The sequence below is a fragment of the Pan troglodytes genome, chromosome 5, assembly GCF_028858775.2.
Source record: "Pan troglodytes isolate AG18354 chromosome 5, NHGRI_mPanTro3-v2.0_pri, whole genome shotgun sequence".
NCBI classification, from domain to species: Eukaryota; Metazoa; Chordata; class Mammalia; order Primates; family Hominidae; genus Pan; species Pan troglodytes.
The window spans coordinates 123107888-123129161 of record NC_072403.2 but is presented as its reverse complement, the minus strand read 5'-3'; the positions used below and the strand labels follow the sequence as shown (position 1 = coordinate 123129161).

At 41.6% G+C, this 21274-nt stretch overlaps 1 protein-coding gene across 3 annotated transcripts in view; it reads right to left on the bottom strand.

Annotated features, from left to right (window-relative positions):
* Positions 1-21274, bottom strand: part of SLC16A10 (solute carrier family 16 member 10) — a 139780-nt gene that overhangs the window by 12113 nt on the left and 106393 nt on the right. For 2 of the 3 annotated variants that reach the window (XM_063812639.1, XM_001156832.7), the window contains one exon: positions 4216-4359. The exons of the other annotated variant lie outside the window; for it this stretch is intronic. In XM_063812639.1, coding sequence (XP_063668709.1) covers positions 4216-4359 — 144 coding nt within the window. The remainder of the gene's footprint in view (positions 1-4215; positions 4360-21274) is intronic. 3 annotated transcript variants of the gene reach the window in all.

Genomic DNA, 21274 nt, shown 5'->3' with positions numbered 1-21274 from the left:
CTGCCTCCCAGATTCAAGCGACTCTCCTGCCTCAGCCTCCCCAGTAGCTGGGACTACAGACGCGTGCCACCAAGCCTGGCTAATTTTTTGTAATTATAGTAGAGATGGGGTTTCACTGTGTTTCGATCTCCTGACCTCGTGATCCGCCAGCCTTGGCCTCTCAAAGTGCTGGCATTACAGGCGTGAACCACTGCGCCCGGCCAAAATCCACTACTCTTAAAGCAAAGTCTCTTCATCCTGGCTTTCAAGGCTCTGTCTAATCTGACCCACTCTAACTTTCCAGTCCCTTCCCATGCCACTTTCCCCATCTTCTTGGGTTCCACACACATTCGGCTTCTTCCTGCCTCAGGCTTGCTTTAGGAACTCAGGGACCATGTCTGTCTTGTTTGCATCACCCTAACAGCATCTGAGCTGGTGCTTGGGGCACAGGAGGCACTCAATTTTTGAATGTATGAAAGCTGAAAGTCTGTAGTGCAATAAATGTCCATTAGAGGGCTCCCTTGACACTAGAGAACAAAACTAAATGTTAGATGAGGATGTCCACAGTGAGGTATTGACAAAGTGATCATGATACAATCAATACATACATTTTTAAAAGCAGCACATTACCAACTCTCTTCACTTCCTTCTAGCTGTGTGACCAGACTGTCCTGTGACTGCCTGGACCTCTGTACACACAGACACCCACAGTGAGGTAGCCTCTCAGTTCCTCAGTGTTCACATCTCTAAGTGGAAATAACAATGGTACCTCCTCTCTTAAAGGGCTGGGGCAAGGATCAATGAGATAATGCATGTAGAGCCCTTAGTTCATTGTCTGGCACATGAAAGTCCTCAATAAATGGTTGACTGTTATTACTTCAAGTCAATGAATGGAAGTTAACTTTATCTGTAATGCCTTTTCCAATCATTTTCCTGTGTCCAAATTTCACCTCTTTTTCAAGGCCCTGCTCAAATACTGCCTCTCATGTATAATATAATTAGACAGGCTTAATCCCCAAAACCTAAGGCCCCCCTCGTGGCTTGCCTTTACCTTCCTTCCACAGCCAAGCATTTGGACAAAGTTGTCTATATTTCCATTTGTTCAAATGATCATGATCAATTTTCTGCACCTGTAGAAACCATTCTCTGTAAGCTCACTCATAGCCTCCCTATTCTAAATTCAATGAAAACCTTTCAGCCTCTTTGTCACTAGCTACTGACACTGCTGACCACTCCTGCCCCTAGAAACACTCTCATCCCTGTTTTCCCCCTGCCTATCTGGCCACTCCCTTTCCGTCTCCTTAGTCCTCCACTTACTTCATGCAGCCCATGAATGCCAAACCCACAGGCTTCCTAACCCACAGGCCTCTTAACCCACAGGCCTCTTATCCAGACTCTTCCATGAGCTCTAAACACTACTTGGCTTTCCTACAGGCATCACAAACAACATGGCAAAAACAAACTCATCACTGGGGCAAGGGCAGGTAGGTTGGGTGAAAATTTTTTTTTAATTAAAAAAACCCCAATTCATCATCATACTTAGATCTACTGCATATTGATCTTGATAAGATGGCAAAATCATCTACTCCATTACCTGAGCCACAAATCTCAGATCCAGCCTAAGTGGCTTCATCAAATTCTCATTCTCTATGTCCCTAGCTTATTCCATTCGATCTCAGTATCTCTGCCTTGGTTCTTCCTGCCTAGATGCCTAGACTACTTTAATATAGTTTCCAACTAGTCCCTGGACCTCTACTCTTTTTTTCTAAATTTTAGAGACACGGTGTCACTCTGTCACCTAGGCTGGAGTACAGTGGCATGACCATACTCCCCTGTAATCTCAAAGTCCTAGGCTCAAAGTCCTCCCACCTCAGCCTCCTGCATAGCTAAGACTATAGGCATGTGCCACTGTGCCTGGCTAACTTAAAACAAATTTTTTTTTTTGGTAGAGATGAGGTCTCACTATGGTTCCAGGATTGTCTCAAACTGGCCTCAAGTGATCCTCCTGCTTCAGCCTCCTAAAGTGTTGATATTATGGGCATGAGCTGCCATGCCTGGCCTTTTTAAAAATAGCTTTATTGAGATATAATTCATATTCTATGAAATTCACCCACTTAAAGTGTACAATTCAGTGAGTTTCACCACTATCTAATTTTATAACATTTTCATTACCCCACAAAGAAACCCAGTAGCAGTTACTCCCCATTCCCTCCTTTCCCTAGCCCCTACAACCACAAATCTACCTTCTTTCTCTATGGAAAGAGACAGAGATTCCTATTCTGGACACTTCATATAAATGGAATCATTCAGTATGTGGCCTTTTGTGACTATCTCAACTCTTGTCCCCTCCTCCACTCCATTCTACTCTTCACAGTTACCAGATTGATTTTTTTTTTTTTTTTCTCTGAGATGGAGTCTTGCTCTGTCACCCAGGCTGGAGTGCAGTGGCACAATCTCAGCTCACTGTAACCTCTGCCTCTCAGGTTCAAGTGATTCTCCTGCTTCATCCTGCTGAGTAGCTGGGATTACAGGAATGTGCCACCATGCCTGGATAATTTTTGTATTTTTAGTAGAAACGGGGTTTCACCATGTCTAATCTCAAACTCTTGGCCTCAGGTGATCTACCTGCCTCAGCCTCCCAAAGTGCTGGGATTACAGGCATGAGCCACCACGCACAGCCGAAATTGATCTTTATAAAACACAACTCAGGCTGGGCATGGCTCACACCTGTAATCCCAGCACTTTGGGAGGCTGAAATGGGTGGATCGTTGGAGTCCAGGAGTTCGAGACTAGCCTGGGCAACACAGCGAAACCCTGTTACTACAGAAAAAAAACAAAAAAACAAAAATTAGCCAGGCATGGTGGCACGCACCTGTAGTCCCATCTACTCAGGAGTTTGAGGTGGGAGGATTGCTTGAGCCCGGGATGTCGAGGCTGCAGTGAGCTGTGATGGCACCACTGTACTCCAGCCTGGGAAACAGAGTGACACCTTGCCTCAAAAAACCAAAAAACACCAACCCCCGCCACCCCAATTTATGTCACTCTCTGGCTTAAAATCCTTTAATAGCTCCTAGTAGATTGCAGGATAGAGCTCATGTACATAACGGCCCTTCCCAAGCTGCTTCCTGTCCATCCCCCCAACCAATCCATCCACTATTCTCCCTTTATTCCATTCAAACATTCATTTCCCAGATATAACATCCCATGTCACACCTCCACAGCTTTCCCATGTGTTTGTCTCTGCTTGGAGCATGCTTCTTTGTCTTCCTTATCTACATACTTGGTCCTCACCTCTTAACTCTGCTCAGCCCTTCACTAGTGACTCAGATGCATGGTGCCTGTGTTGCCATGGCACTCATCTAGCAAACCCGTTATTCCACTGTGCTGCAACACTGCTTTATCTTCTCCCATGAGACCATTAGCTACTAGGTGAGGGCACAGACCATGTTTCACTTAAGTCTTCAGCATTTAGCAGAGTGTGTGGCATGAAGGAGTCACTTCAATACCTGTTCTGTTGATTGTCAGTAATGATCTTGGAATTAGCATTTGTTTATGCTCACCCCAAAACACGAGGAGGCAATCTGCAGTAAAGAAGCTGAAAAGTCACACACACAACCAAATTTCATAAGACATGCAAAGGGCACAGGATCTGCACATGACTATGAGAACTACACCAAAAAACATTCTTCATAGAAAAAGCAATGGATGAAAACCAATGGTTTGGTGGAGTTCCACGACAAAACAAAGAAATTGTTGTTTCATTGCCAATTTCTCATGTTTAAAACCCAAACTAATAACTAATTTTGTCCTTGAAAAACTGCCTATAGAAGTTATGTTGTAGAAAATATTTCTCATTTTTATAGAAGAATTTAAGCCACTTTGGGAGGCCGAGGCGGGCAGATCACCTGAGGTCAGGAGTTCAAGACCAGCCTGACCAACATGGAGAAACCCCATCTCTACTAAAAAAATACAAAAATTAGCCTGGTGTGGTGGCACACGCCTGTAATCCCAGCTACCTGGGAGGCTAAGGCAGGAGAATCCCTTGAACCCGGGAGGTGGAGGTTGCGGACAGCTGAGATCGTGCCATTGCACTCCAGCCTGGGCAATAAGAGCGAAACTCCGTCTCAAAAAGAAAAAGGAAAGAAAAAAAAAGAATTTAAGCATGTAAGTACATTTAATGAGCCATCGGGTGATGAGAGTAATTTTTGATAGGGGAAAAAAGGTGTAAAAAAGTACCTGTAGATAAACCTTCTTCACACCAGGCACATAATCTGCAATCCGGCCAAAGAGCAGTCGTCCAACTCCTGAAGTGACGCCAATGCACATGAGAACAACCTCTTTATTTTTTTCATCTTGAAATCTTTCATTTACATGTTTCATCTATAGGCCAAAGAGAAAGAAACCACACTAAATATGGTAGAAAAACTTGATAAATTTGAGGCTTTGCATCAAATGCATTTGCTTCTCTGCAATGTTATGGGCTTGCAACTTTTTCCAAATTTCAATATTTATGAAACTTGTCCTGTGATAATTTTCATGAAAACATATGAAAAAAATTAACATGTTTTAGTTTTCATTTTTAAAAGCATTTTTAAGGCCGGGCATGGTGGCTCACGCCTGTAATCCCAGCATTTTGGGAGGTCGAGGTGGGTGGATCACCTGAGGCCAGGAGTTCGAGACCAGCCTGGCCAACATGGTGAAACCTCATCTCTACTAAAAATATAAAAATTAGCCAGGCGTGGTGACGCACGCCTGTAATCCCAGCTACTCGGGAGGCTGAGGCAGGAGAATAGCTTGAACCCGGGAGGCAGAGGTTGCAGTGAGCTGATTGCACAACTGCACTCCAGGCTGGGCGACAGAGCAAGACTCCGTCTCCAAAAAAAAAAAAAAAGCATTTTTATAAGAGTTTTTATTTTTCAACAAAGGGTTAGAAGCATGCAATTATAAGCTACACTGATCCATTAGCTAAAGGAAGAGAACAGACATTTGAACATACCTGTTCTCTCAAGGTCGCCCAAGGACCCGTTACATTATCTGCTCCCTAAGAGACAGTTCAAGGGTCAATTCTGGAGTTTTATTTCTTCCAGGAGGACCTGGACCAAATTGACACCTCTGAAATGAGTTATAACAGAGCGTCCAGAATAAAGCATAAGGTTCTCTACCTGTAAAGTTGCCTATCTGTGTAGCATTAGAACAGATTAAAATGCAGGGGCAGCTTAACATAGCAGTTAAAAGATAAACCTCTGGAGAGGCAGACTGCTTGCGTTCAAGTCCTGGTTCTGTTCTTATCAGCCTTGTGGCTTTGGGTAACTTCTTAACCTCTAGGGTTTCAGTTTCTTTGTCTGTAAAATGGAAATTGGAAAAGCACCTACTTCAGAAATTGGTTGCGAGGATTAAATAAAATGTCTGTGTAAAGAGCTTAGAACAGTGTTTGGCACACAGTTAATAACAATCAGGTATTAATTTTAGCTTTCTTTTTTTTAAAGGACCTTTCTCCTCCACTTAGTGTACTTATAACAGAGACTACAGTGACCTGTGGGCCATAGATAGCCAGTGAGCATATTTTGTTTGACCTTCCCATAATGCCTGACAATCACCGTCCCCCACACCACACATTGGTCTGAGTTCTGGAAGTCTGCAAGCAAATTTCCCACCAAATACAACCACCCATATAGTGCCCATGTGGCAGTGCATAGCCTTTCTGGGTGATATCTCTTTAAAACACTTCTCATTTTGCATTTTAAAAGCCCATTTATGTATCCCAACACCATCTCCTTTTTCTCTTCTCTTTCAAAACTATTAACTGTTTTCCCTAACTTCTGTGTTTTCATACTGGTCCAGAATAATCCTCATAAATATGGCTTTAATCTCATCAATTCCTTATTCAAAGGTGGCCCACTGCCTACATTTACACTCCTTAGATTGGTATTCAAAGCTCTCCGTAATCTGTTGCTAATCTATCTTTGTACCTTTATTACCTACTGATCTTTGACTCAGAAGTAGAAAATTCATCTGACTTATAAGCCTGGATTTAAAAAAAAGTACAAAATTTAAATGTCTAAGGGCTCAGCGAAATAACATAAGTAAAACAGGTTCATTGGAGAGAAAGGACATATACTTCAGTCGATTATTATCATATAGGTCTACCAATGTTGCCAAATCTACCTCTAGGAGCCCTTTAATTTAAAAGAAAAGTCAGAAATCCGGATTTTGTGTGGAAATGTTGGCACCTAATTTAAATTTAGGACACTGTGTGATCCAGCTCTACAAAAGTCTAACAAAATACGTCTGCAAACTGCATTAGGCCTGCTTTGATCTCAGCCCTAATCCCATCTGGCCCAGTAGGACAGGTTTATTCACAATGTCACTTAAACATGCCAACATGTTCTTATCCATCTACATTTCTGCTGCCTCTTCTACCCTCTTCAACTTCCTAACTTCTTGTTATTGCCAAAAGTTTTCATTTGGCACCTGAGGTATTCCGTGTTCCTACTCAGCCCTGTTAATGTCTCTACACATTCTCTTAAGTAGACACTTCATGTAAAATTAGACATATCCACTCCTGTTTCAAAGGCACCTCAAAGTCAACAGGCCCCGTGCTGAACTCAACTCACCCTCACAAATTGCCTGCCCCCCATTTCAGTTAATACACTACTGTTAGCCCAACTACCCATGGCAGAAACTGACAGCTACCCTAGATTATTCCCTTTCCCTCTTCAAATCCAAGAGTCACCACTGAATCCTGATGATTTACTTTATAAATCTCTCAGACTTGTTTCCTTTGGCCCACGTTCCTCATGGTATTTTAGTTCCATTCCTTTCACTCCTCACCGGGACCACTACAGCAGTCTTCTAACATGCTTCTTGCTTGAGCTCTCACTCCTAAATCTCTCCCCTCTAACCTATGTTCCCTGAAAACACCAGGTTAGGTTCAAAATGAACCTGTCTCCAACAAACAAAAATAAGAGGCATTCTTTAGTATTCATAAAAGACTGAATCTACCAGGCATCTTTTTTTTTATGAAACTAAGAACACCTGTCTGTCAAATGGCTATTATTCTTTATTAGTGGTTTATTATTTCCCCCCTGCTCTACTTTGTAATCCTTAAAAAGAATAATAAGGTGAAATGTTTGAGGTATTTTGAAAGAAGATAAATTGGGTAAATCCAAATTATGCTTAGGTAGGAACTTAGTTTTTCAACTAGAAGGGGCATTATTTTATTTATTTATTTATTTATTTATTTATTTATTTATTTATTTATTTGAGATGGGGTTTCGCTGTCGCCCAGGCTGGAGTGCAGTGGTGTGATCTCAGCTCACTGCAACCTCCACCTACCTGGTTCAAGCGATTCTCCTCCCTCAGCCTCCAGAGTGGCTGGGATTACAGGTGTGCACCACCACGCCCGGCTAATTTTTGTATTTTTAGTAGAGATGAAGTTTCACCATGTTGGCCAGACTGGTCTCAAACTCCTGACCTCAAGTGATCTGCCTGCTTCGGCTTCCTAAAGTGCATGAGCCACCACGCCTGGCCTAGAAGGGGCATTATTTAACCGAATTTTGTTACTGCCATGATTATTTAAATAAAGCAAGAACTTCAGCTTCTAATACTCCTCCCTATTCCCACCAAAATCTGCAAACTAAAAAAGTTTCTTTGGTCAGTATGTGAGGGAATCTGGGGATGCTGGATCTCTGGATCCTTTCTCACTGAGACAGTAGTACCCAGGAGGTCTGGTATGTTCTACTTGTGGCCTGGGCTGTCCATGACTGCTGCTGTTTTATAAATTTCTGCCCATCTGTCATCCTCTGGAGACTGGCATGCACTTTAGTTCAGCAGAAAGTGAATATAGGACAAAATGGATATTTCTAATAAAGAATTGTAGAGATATGAAAATGTTGAAGAGATGTTTTCATACTTAATCTATTTTTTAAACCAATTTAAAGCTTATACTAGAGGTCACTGTCTACACGGGATAATATTATGCTGTAGAGCAGTTGTTTAAAGTTAACTTTAAAGATAAGTTAGACTTTATCTAAATGTATTAAGTGTCAGGAATTCATCTTTTTTTTTTTTTTTTTTGATGGAGTCTCACTCTGTCACCCAGGCTGGAGTGCAGTGGCATGATCTCAGCTCACTGCAACCTCCGCCTCCCGGGTTCAAGCAATTCCCCTGCCTCAGCCTCCTGAGTAGCTGGGATTACAGGTGCCCGCCACCACACCCGGCTTATTTTTGTATCTTTAGTAGAGACGGGGTTTCACCATGTTGGTCAGGCTGGTCTCGAACTCCTGACCTCATGATCCACCTGCCTCGGCCTCCCAAGGTGCTGGGATTACAGGTGTGAGCCACTGTGCTCGGCCAGGAATTCATCTTTTATTTATGTTCTTAAACATCTGTTTAATCCTGGGTTGCACACTTCCAGGGGATTAAAAAAACCTTGCTAATTGACATCTTCAACACTGACTGTGCCTGAAACATTTTTTCTTTTTGAGACAGAGTTTCACTCTGTTGCCCAGGCTTGAGTGCACTGGCGCAATCACAGCTCACTGCAGCCTCGACCTCCTGGGCTTAAACAATCCTCCTACCTCAGCCTCCTGAGTACCTGGGACCACAGGTACATGCCACCACATCAAGCTAATTTTTAAATCATTTTTGTAGAGACATGGTCCTGTTATGTTGCCCAGGCTGGTCTCAAACTGCTGGGCTTAAGCAATCCTCCACCCTTGACCTCCCAAAGTGCTGGAATTACAGGCATGAGCCACCACACCCGGCCGTGGGTAACTGTTTCTGACCAGCCAACTGAAGGCAGGTTACTTTCCCCTCACTAGAGCCCACAGACAGATCCTGTTTGAGAGGTCTCAGGCAGTAGCCTAAGAAAGTGATCATCTCACTGGAATGGCCTCAGCCCTGGCCTCTCTCCTCTCCACCTCTCTTACAGCGGAGCCGCAGTGTAAGACATTTGGAGACATCACATGGTGTTCTGATGAAGAAGCTAAGGCAGAGTCCTCTAGCTCTCATATATCAACCACAGAGGAAGTTAAATGGGTGGCCACAGTACAAAAGCAGCTCCAATAAAGCCAACGAACATGCATTAGAAACTCAAGCTTCTCATCACCAAATGGTTTCACGATAGAAGAATGCCCAACAGAAGGGAACCCCAAATCACTTTATTTACAGAAACCTGTGAAGTGCAGTGGTGGTACACACCTGCAAAGCAAGGATGCCATTAATCAAAAAGGTCCAATAATTACCTACTGTACTGTTTCCTAAGACTGTGTAATTTGGCCATGCCTTGATGGTCATTATCTTCCTCCTTTTAAGGGGGTGAGTACTTTTTGTTTAATATCTTTTATGTAAGGTTTATGGAATTTATTAAATAAATATGATAAAATACTGGTGCACACAAGTTAGACTATATATCTTTGGGGAGTCATAGTTTAAAAAGAAGGGGGATTACTGGAGACTCTTCAAACAAAAGTAACTTTATTTCTGACAGAGGACTTGGAGTAACAGCTGACTGACAACTACAAAGTGCTAACAAAGGCCGTATACAGAGGCCAGGAAAGCAGGGCAAAAACAGGCCCGGGGAGGAATAGAGACTGTGGGACTAAAATAACTACAACTGTCTTCTAGGCAGAACTAAGCAAAACAACCCCTCTACCCCCACCCAGTAGTTATCATCCACTGCTGCTGCAGTTAACTATGCTCTTTGGGAGATAAGATTTCAGTCACCCAGTCATCATCTGTATTCGTTTATAATGATTTTGATTCTCTCATCTCTGTCCTTCCTCATCAGATACACATCATCGAACTGGAAAGGGGTGGACAATGGCTAGGCATGTACACTCATTTTATGTCTAGGAGAATAAACTCTTCGGGGGAGGGAGGGGACCTGTATGTTTTACATTTACATGGTACATCAAAAAATGGGATAATAAATGCTACATAATATTTACAGCAATTATGGAATTCAAACTGATTCTTTCAACTTCCTGCTTTCCAATACGGACACTAAGTTCAAAGCACTTTTACTCACTGCTATTCATACCAGAGACTGGCAGCTTCAGCTTGTTGCTTCTCATTTACTGCATTTTGGAGTAATTCTAAGAAAATATCCATCCAACATTTGAAAAGCTATTCCATAACTCTAGAAGACCATTCTGCCTAAACATACTTTTTTGAAAGGTAAACTCAAAAAGCCTGGGCCCTTTAAAAAAATAGACGTACATCTGAAAGGGAGTAGAAAGCCTGCAAGCCTGGGTTAATGGATAATCTGAGTTTGTTGCAAATCAAAACTTAACACTACCCTTTGACTTAAAAGTAGGATGAACAGAAATCTTCTGAATGAAATGAGACAGTTTATTTTGTTTTTTTCTTTCTTTTTTAAACGATTGTGTTTCCTCTAGCTGTGTTTTTGCTAGAGGAAGTAAATTAAAACAAGTGGGGCACTCCCTTAGGAAGTTTTGCATGAGCACTGCACACCAGCAAGCCGAGTGAGGTGATTAAAGGTGGAAGAAAACGAACTCCATAGATTTAAGTACATAAAATTAATCCCTTTACACCAGAAAACACTGAAATAAAACTTTATGGCCACTGATAGATATTTATCGATTAGACCAGCCCCAAAATGTAATCTTAGCTTCTTTAATCTGATCAACTGTGCCTTTAGACTAAAGTATCTCTAAGATGTGCTTAGAGAAAAATTTCTTTGCTTGCCAACATTTTTAAGGACTGACATCTTTTGGTAGCCCAACAATATTTCTGTTGTGGCTAAACTGTGGTACAGGTACCTGCCCCCTCCTCAGCAGCTGACCAGGTGGAGAGCAGACCTTTGGCCTAACAGGACTGTAGGAGGCATGGGTGATTGGTTGTTTGTTTTTTTAAACAGCTGATCTTTCCATTTCATTAAGATGGGTTTCCATGGTGTAGATAATCACGCATGGCACTGTTAAGACATGAAAAAGGACTGGGAAAAAAGAAGTTTCTGGAATGCAGATTATTTCATAGCTACCAAAGGGCAGAAAAAAGAAGAGTTCAGAAGGAAGAGACGGCTAATGGTTTAAAGAACCTAATTTTGAAAACATTTCTAACTCTAAAAATTCTTTAAAAGCCTTTATTTCTACTTGTTTTTTTTTAAAAAAAAAAATTGCCCTGGATTACAAACAAAACAAATAAACAGTCCATCTATGACATAGCATCATTTAGATAAGATCAAGATTTAGTAAAATGTCCTAGAGGAATTACCAACCAAAACCAGCTTGGATTTAGATGCCAGATTAAATAACCCTGCATTTTAGAAGTTTAAAGTAGACTTCATCTTAAAATAGAAAATAAATCACTAGGATTTTTAGGTAACTTGAAATTATTTAGTGGCTCTAAATAATTTCTGTGCCAGATATTTCACAAGTTATCAAAAATTGTTCTGTTCCTTCCTGAACAATGAAAGGTTTAATCTGTTAGTTTATTTAAATTTTTATTAATTCCACCTACATTTGATTTTTTTTTTTTTTTTGAGATGGCATTTTGGTCTTGTCACCCAGGCTGGAATGCAATGGTGTGATCTCGGCTCACTGCAACCTCCACCTCCCAGATTCAAGCAATTCTCCTGCGTCAGCCTCCCAAGTAGCTGGGATTACAGGTGTCCACCACCATGCCCAGCTAATTTTGTATTTTTAGCAGAGACAGGGTTTCACCATGTTGCCCAGGCTGGTCTCAAACTCCTGACCTCAGGTGATCTGCCCACCTCAGCCTCCCAAAGCGCTGGGACTACTGGCATGAGCCCCCACACCCAGCCTAAATTCAAATTTGATTCTGAAGTTTCTTTCTTGGAGTTTCATTCTTGGCACACCAGACTTACCACTCTCAGATCCTTGGTTCCTGGCAAGTTTGAATGAACACAACAGACCGTGTCTATGCTGGTCATCAAGACGGCTCCTGAGGGCTCAGCCATGGTTGGCAGCCTACCTGCATGACTGACTGACTCCGATACTTTGGTAGAGCACTTTGAAGATATAAAAGTGGTTGCAAAGGCTCTGTAAATGTGGACTCCTGTTTGTGATTCATGCTCCTTTGAGGTATCATGTACTTCCATGTTTTACATTTATTAAAAAACAAGAAAAGGGGACATGCTCTTTAAACTTATTCTTGGACTGATCTAGTGATAAAGTCACCTATCGGCTAAATGTGCATGCAAATGAACAGGTAGGTGTGGGTTATGGAGTCTCTAATCAATAGTGGAATTACAGTCATGTGCTACATAATAACATTTCTGGTCAAAGATGAGCCACATATATAACAGCGATTCCGTAAGATTATAATCCTGTACTTTCACTGTACCTTTTCCATGTTTAGATACACAAATACCATGTGTTACAACTGCCTACAGCATTCAGTGCAGTAACATGCTGTACAGGTTTGTAGCCTAGGAGCAATAGGCTCTACCTATGCCATATAGCCTAGGTATGTAGTGACTACACCATGTAGGGTTGTCTAAGTACACTCTATGATGTTTGCACAACAATGACATTGCCTAAGGATGCATTTCTCAGAACATATCCTCATTGTTAAGAGATGCACGACTGTACATGAATTTGGAAAAATAGTCCAAAGTGAACAAATGCACCCAACAAAAGGCTAGTTGAAATGATATTAAATTTTATAAGTTTAATATAGGCTTCTCTTTTTTTTTAGACAGAGCCTCACTCGGTTGCCCAGACTGGAGTGCAGTGGCAGAATCTCAGTTCACTGCAACCTCTGCCCACGGGTTCAAGAGAGCTTCCTGCCTCAGCCTCCCGAGTAGCTGAGATTACAGGTGTGTGCCACCATGCCCAGCTAGTTTTTGTATTTTTAGTAGAGATGGGGTTTCACCATGTTGCCCATGCTGGTCTCAAACTCCTGACCTCAAATGATCTGCCTGCCTCGGCCTCTCAAAGTGCTGCGATTACAGGCGTGAGCCACCGTGCCCGGCCTAAGATAGACTTCTGATATGGTTTGAATGTTTGTCCCTTCCATATCTCATGTTGAAATGTGATTCCCAATGTTGGAGGTGGGACCTGGTGGGAGGTGACTGGATTTTGGAGGTGGATCCATCACAAGTGGCTTAGCACCATTCCCTTGGTGATAAGTGAGTTATTGCTTGTGTTCTCTAGAGATTGGGTTAAGAGTGTGGCAGCTCCCCACCCATACTCTTGCTCTCAATTTCATCAAGTGACCTGCTGCTTCCACTCTGCTTTTGCCATGAGTAAAAGCTCCCCGAGACCTCACCAGAAAACTGAGCAGATGCTGGGGCCATGCTTCCTATACAGCCTGCAGAATCGTGAGCCAATTAAACCTCTTTTCTTTATAAATCATCCAGCCTCAGGTATTTCTTTATAGGAACACAAGAACCTAATACAGCTTCTTCTTAAAACAGAAAAGGATACATTCAGAAAGCATTATTTAAATCACTGGGATCTGAGGTAACTTGATAACTTATTTAATGACCTTGGCAATAGTGTCAATAAGCAAGTATTTTGTAAATTCACAAAATTGGTTCTACCTTCTTCTGTTGGTTATTGAAATTTTAACTTAAAGATTTGATTTTTGAAAGAAACAAAGAAATTAGTCCATTAGTTCTTATTCAGCTTCCTAATTTTTCCCTTAATTCTGAAGTGAAGAAAAATGGATCCTTCCATGAAAATTCTACCTTTCTTCTAACCTCTCTTCACTAAGATTTAGGCAAATGATGTTGGCTAAAGTGCTACTTTGCCAAAGTCTCCTATCTATCTCTTTCCCTCAGTCTTTGGAAGGCATGATGTTCAGTCTTTTTTTATTAATCCTAAGAGCCATCTAATTGCTGGCTCAAATTTGCATCCATAAATCTAATTTGTTTTTACCAGAATGAAGATTAAAATTTGTTGAGTAGGCCTAGATCAGCTTTCCTTCCACTGTTATCATTTCCACATACTTCTGATATTGTCTATCCCAACTGCTCCTTTTCTTATTCTTATTTCAGAGTTCTGGTGTGGAGGTTGGGGAAATGAAATTAACATTAGTCTCTTGGTATCCGTGGGGAACTGAACCCAGCACCTCCTCAGATACCCGTATCTATGGATGCTCATGTCCCCGATATAAAATGGTGTAGTATTTGCATGTAACCTATGTATATCCTCCTGTATACTTTAATTCATCTCTAGATTACTTATAATAACCAATACAATGTAAATGCTATGTAAATGATTATTCTGCATTTTTATATTTCAATGCTCTACACAGAGAAACTTCTCTAGTAACAAACTATGATCCCCAGAAATGGTCCCTGAAAGTATATCTCCTGTTGTTGTTGTTTGTAGAGATGTGGTCTTGCCATGTTACCCAGGCTGATCTCAAACTGCTGAGCACAAGCAATCCTCCCACCTTGGCCTCTCAAAGTTCTGGGATTACAGGCATAAGCCAGTGAGCCCAGCCTGTATTTTGTTTTTAATCTGTGTTCTGTTTTATTGTTTTTGTTTTGAGATGGGGTCTCGCTGTTGCCTAGGCTGGAGTGCAGTGGCACGATCACAGCTCACTGCCACCTCAACCCCCTAAGTAGCTGGGACCATGGGCACATGCCACTATGCTCAGCTAATTTTTATTTATTTTTATTTTTATTTTTTTGAGACAGAGTCTCGCTCTGTCACCCAGGCTGCAGTGCAGTGGTGGGATCTTGGCTAACTGCAACCTCTGCTTCCCAGGTTCAAGAAATTTTCCCTGCCTCAGCCTCCTGAGTAGCTGGGACTATAGGCAGCTGCCATCATGCCTGGCTAATTTTTGTATTTTTAGTACAGACAGGGTTTCGCCATGTTGGCCAGTCTGGTCTCGAACTCCTGACCTCAGGTGATCTGCCTGCCTCAGCCTCCCAAAGTGCTGGAATGCTCAGCTAATATTTTAATGTTTTTGTAGAGATGGCATCTCACTATGCTGCCCAGGCCAGTGTTTTTTTATTGTTTTTTTTTCCCCCAAATATTGGCAATCCATGGTTGGTTGAATCCAAGGATGTGGAACCTTGGATATAGAGGACTGCCTATATTTTAAATATGTTTAGTTTTGTCTGGTAATTATACAGTCAGTGTTCAGGAGGAAAAGGACCACACCCTGGTAGGAGGACAGATAAGAAAATGGAAGGCCTGTGTACGCTGGATTAAGGCAGCCTACAGAGCAGAGAGAAAACTTCTTCGGACTGGGAATCAGATGGCCTTGGCATGGTAGGGAAAGAAATGTCTTTGGAGTCAAATTATGAATTCTACTCCTTATTGAGGCTAAAATCTTGGGCATCAGTTTCCCAGTCTCAAACACTACACATTGGTTCACAATTTAGGCAGCAACACCTCATTAGGGTTGTTTTGGAAATTTGTGGGGACTATTTTTATTTTTTTGATATACTTTCGCCCAAGCAGTAACTTTTCTTACTTTTTAATTTTTTATAGTGATAAATTCCTATTTCATAAAATTTGCCATTTTAACCATTTTAAGTATACTATATTAAGTACATTTACATTGTTGTACAACTGTCACCACCTCCTCTCAAGCTGAAACTCTGTGCCCATTAAATAACTCCTCATTTCCCCCTCCCCTTGGAAACCACCATACAACTTTCAGTATTTATGAATGTGACTTCTCTGGGTACCTCATCTAAGCGGAACCATACAGTATTCGTGCTTTTGTGCCTGGAGTATTTCACTTGGTGTAATGTCCTCATGGTTCATCCATGTTGTAGCACGTATCCCAGGCATTAACTTACTTCTTTTATTTCTCCTTTCTGTAAAAAGTGGGACATTACTGATTTTTAAAAACGTTATGTATATAGGTAGTTTTCTTTTTTTCCCCTAAAATCAAAGACAAGGCCTGGAATATAGAGGTCTTCTTATCTAGGAATTTTATTTCAGGAGAGAAAAGGAGGCACCGAGTATGACACTGCTTTGGGTACACAGGGTTGCTGTGAAGGTATAAGGGATGCAGAGTTGAGAAAGTGCCTCACAAGGAAGCGGGGGTGGTGGGGACATTAGGTGATTCCTAATCCTGGGCAATTCCCACCGCATAATTCAGAACAGCTCTGAGGGCTCAAGAGCCTAGCAAGGAAATATCTGGCAGAAAAAAGCAATTAATGCTTGAGGAATCAACAGGAAGCTAAGAATTGTCCTCTGAGAAAATGCTGAAAAGGACAAGGTCAGGAACTGAAAAGTCCCTGAGAGAGCACCTGAGGAGTAAGGAGCATATAAAAGAAAACATGTGTTCCCAGAAGCAGAGATAACAAGTTGGGACAGGGACACTTGGTTTATTATTGAGGATATTATAATGCTTCATAAATTCAATCATCAATATGTGGCAGCATTCTAAATCCCACTGATATGTATGTGGGTCAAGAGGGGCGTGGATATCTGTTAACCTACTTGTTGGGTGATGTTCACACTCAGACACCCCGTTCTTCTGGAAGCAGCAGCTGGGAGAAGGCACAAAGCACTGGGCATTATTATACTCCAGCAAGACTGACTATACTTCTTGGCATCCATTTCCATACCTTTAAGTTATTTCACATTGAAACTACTCTAGATAATTATAAAATCACTTTTATTTCTATTATTTAAGGTTTAAACCTCACCTTGTCATTAACTATATGTGTGTGACCTGAGAAAGTCTCTTAACTAACTCTTCTCCCTGCAAGATGGAGATAAAACTGTTCTCATCTTATTATACATTGAAGAACAAAGAAAAAAAGCACTTGAAGAACATAAAGTGCTATTAGAAAGTAAAGTAGTCATGAGTAGAGAAATTAGTAGACCTTGTACTCTACCAGCCTATAAACTCAGCTAGCCTATAAACTCAACCTGAAATCAGTTAAAAAAGAAAAGAAAAGATTGAGTGCCAGGCACATGCTAGGTGCTGGGGCTAGAGCAATGAAGAGAAGACGCTCTCCCTACCCTTGTGGAGTGTTCAGTCTACCCTACCCATTTCTTCCTTAGCATTTCCTGAGGTGTCAGGACACTTCCCACACAAAACTCCCCAATGTACCAATGTATTTTGTAGATAAATCCACAGTTTTCACCAGCCTTTCCCATACTTACATAGACTATATTACCCAATATAAGGGCCTAACAAAAATACACTACTGCTGTTTTTCAATTTAAGTTAAAATTAGATATTTTCAAATGTTTGTGGATTTATTTCTCCCTCACAAATTATAAATATTTTAGAAGTTTGGGGCCTACATTACAGGGATAATTTCCACCCCTGAGTAATCCATGAATCATTTCTAAAAACTACTATTCAATTATCTATAAATATTTATTTTTGGCTAAGTATAATTTGGAACACAGGACAAACTTGGTCTACCTTACTATAAGCAGCAGCTTTGTTTTAGTTTAATTATTTCTCCATGATCAGTTCTCTAGATTTCTTCTGTATTATTACCTCTTCTGTCAAGTTCCTATGCTAGTATATTATATTTTGAAAAGAAAAAACTAGCTTGTTTTGATGAAAGTGTTCTGTAAATATTAAATGTCCCCATGAATGAGTAAACAAGTGGTCAGATAAATAAAGATCCTTATTCATCTCAAGTAGGAGAATGCTGGTGAATACTGCCTAAGGCACAAAACTGATAAATGGGCAAATTGTCACTAACCTGAACAGTCAAATTGCAGCAGATGTTGAGATCTGAAGGAAAATAAATGCAAGGTTAGAAAAGCCAGAAAAAAACAAGAAAAGCATAGACATCATTGAAAAAAATCTGAGAAAAAGTAGGGACAAAGTGAAGGAGAGAAGGTGTCTTAATCATTCACTGTAATAACCACATGAAACCAGGAGTGATGGCTCACATCTGTAATCCCAGCACTTTGGGAGGCCATGTGGGAGGATGGCTCATGCCCAGGAGTTTGAGACTAGCCTAGGCAACATAGTGAGACTTCATCTCAAAAAAAAGGTAATAAGAAGAATAACCACATGAGAACAAGTGTATTATTAGAAGAGATAAGTAGTTAATAAAGTATATAATATGGCTTGGCTGTGTTCCCATCCAAATCTCATCTTGAATTGTAACTCCCATAATCCCCATGTGTCCTAGGAGGGACCTGGTGGGACTTAATTGAATCATGGGGGTGGGTTTTTCCTGTGCTGTTCTCATGATAGTGAATAAGTCTCATGAGATCTGATGGTTTCATGAAGGGCAGTTCCTCTGCATGCACACTCTTGCCTCCTGCCGTGTAAGACATGGTTTTGCTCCTCCTCCACCTTCCACCATGATTGTGAGGCCTCCCCAGCCATATGGAACTGTGAGTCCATTAAACCTCTTTTCTTTATAAATTGCCCAGTTTCGGGTATGTCTTTATTAGCAGCATGAGAACAGACTAATACAGTAAATTGGTACTGGGTAGTGGGGTGCTGCTGTAAAGATACCCAAAAATGTGGAAGCAACTTTGGAACTGGGTAACAGGGAGAGGTTGGAACAGTCTGGAGGGCTCAGAAGAAGATAGGAAAATGTGGGAAAGTTTGAAACTTCCTAGAGACTTGGAGGGCTCAGAAGAAGGGAAGATGTAGGAAAGTTTGGAACTTCCTAGAGACCTGTTGAATGGCTTCTGAGGTGGTCTCAGATGGAGATGAGGAATTTGTTGGGAACTGGAGTAAAGGTCACACTTGCTATACAAAGAGACTGGTGGCATTTTGTCCCTGCCCTAGAGATCTGTGGAACTTTGAACTTGAGAGGATGATTTGGGGTATCTGGTGGAAAAAATTTCTAAGCAGCAAAGTGTTCAAGAGGAAGCAGAGCATAAAATTTGGAAAATTTGCAGCCTGACGATGCAACAGAACCATAAAAACCTTAGAAGAAAACCTAGGCAATACCATTCAGGACATAGGCATGGGCAAAGACTTCATGACTACAACACCAAAAGCAATGGCAACAAAAGCCAAAATTGACAAATTGGATCTAATTAAACTAAAGCGCTTCTGCACAGCAAAAGGAACTACCATCAGAGTGAACAGGCAACCTACAGAATGGGAGAAAATTTTTGCAATCTATCCATCTGACAAAGGGCTAATATCCAGAATCTACAAGGAACTTTAACAAATTTACAAGAAAAAAACAAACAACCCCATCAAAAAGTAGGTGAAGGATATGAACACTTTTCAAAAGAAGACATTTATGCAGCCAACAAATATATATATAAAAAAGATCATCACTGGTCATTAGAGAAATGCAAATCAAAACCACAATGAGATACTATCTCACGCCAGTTAGAATGGCAATCATTAAAATGTCAGGAAACAACAGATGCTGGAGAGGATGTGGAGAAATAAAAAAGCTTTTACACTGTTGGTGGGAGTGTAAATTAGTTCAACCATTGTGGAAGATAGTGTGGCAATTCCTCAAGGAACTTGAACCAGAAATACCATTTGACCCAGCAATCCCATTACTGGTTATATACCCAAAGGATTATAAATCATTCTATTATAAAGACACATGCACACATATGTTTATTGCAGCACTATTCACAATAGCAAAGACTTGGAACTAACCCAAATGCCCATCAATGATAGACTGGATAAAGAAAAAGTGGCACATATACACCATAGAATACTATGCAGCCATAAAAAAGGATGAGTTCATGTCCTTTGCAGGGACATGGATGAAGCTGGAAACCATCATTCTCAGGAAACTAAAACAGGATTAGAAAACCAAACACCACATGCTCTCACTCATAAGTGGGAATTGAACAATCAGAACACATGGACACAGGGAGGGGAACATCACATTCCAGGGCTGGTCAGGGGAGTGGGGGGCTACAGGAGGGATAGCATTAGGAGAAATACCTAATGTAGATGACAGGTTGATGGATACAGCAAACCACCATGGCATATGTATGCCTATGTAACAAACCTGCACGTTCTGCACATGTATTCCATAACTTAAAGTATAATAATAAAAAAAGAAGAAGAAAAAGAAAAACCCATTTTCTGGGGAGAAGTTCAAGCCAGCTGCAGACATTTGCAGAATTTGCATAAGTGACAAGAAGCTCAATGTTAATTGCCAAGACAATGGTGAAAACGTCCCCAAGGCATGTCAGAGACCTTCAACGTAGCCCTTCCCATCATAGGCCTGGAGGCCCAGAAGGAAAAAATGATTTCATGGGCCAGGCCCAGAGTCCCCCTGCTGTGTGCAGCTTAGGGACTTAGTGTACTGTATCCTAGCTGCACCAGCCATGGCTAAAAGGGGCTAAGGTACAGCTCAGGCCATGGCTTCAGAGGGTGCAAGCCCCAAGCCTTGGCAGCTTCCACATGGTGTTGAGTCTGCGGGTGCACAGAAATCAAGAATTGAGGTTGGGAACCTCCCCCTAGATTTCAGAGGATGTATGGAAATGCCTGGATGTCCAGGCAGAAGTTTGCTGCAGGGGCGGGAACCTCATGAAGAACCTCTGCTAAGGCAGTGTGGAAGGGAAATGTGGGACTGGAGCCCCTACACAGAGTCCCCAGTGGGGCACTGCCTAGTGGAGCTATGAGAAGAGGGCTACCGTCCTCCAGACCCCAGAATGGTAGATCCACTGACAGCCTACACTGTGCATCTGGAAAACCTGCAGACACTCAATGCCAGCCCATGAAAGCAAAGCCACAGGGGCAGAGCTTCCCAAGGCCATGGGAGAACACCTCTTACATCAATGTGCCCTGAATGTGAGACATGGAATCAAAGAAGATCGTTTTGGAACTTTAAGGTTTAATGACTGCCCTATTGGATTTCAGACTTGCATGGGGCCTGTAACCCCTTTGTTTTGGCCAATGTCTCCCATTTGGAATGGGTGTATTTACCCAATGCATGTACCCCTATTGTATCTAGGAAGTAACTAACTTGCTTTCGATTTCACAGATTCATAGGCAGAGGGGACTTGCCTTGTCTCAGATGAGACTTTGGACTGTGGACTTTTGAGTTAATGCTGAAATGAGTTAAGACTTTGAGGGACTATTGGGAAGGCATAATTAGTTTTGAAATGTGAGGACATGAAATTTGGGAGGAGCCAGGGGCAGAATGATATGGTTTGGCTGTGTTCCCTACCCAAATTTCATCTTGAATTGTAGCTCCCATAATCCCCACATATCATGGGAGCAAGCTGGTGGGAGGTAATTAAATCATGGGGGCAGGTTTTTCTTGTGCTATTCTCGTGACAGTGAATAAGTCTCACGTGATCTGATGGTTTTATAAAGGGCAGTTCCCCTGCACATACTCCCCTGCCTGCCACCATGTAAGACATGCCTTTGATCCTCCTCCATCTTCCACCATGACTGTGAAGCCTACCCAGCCATG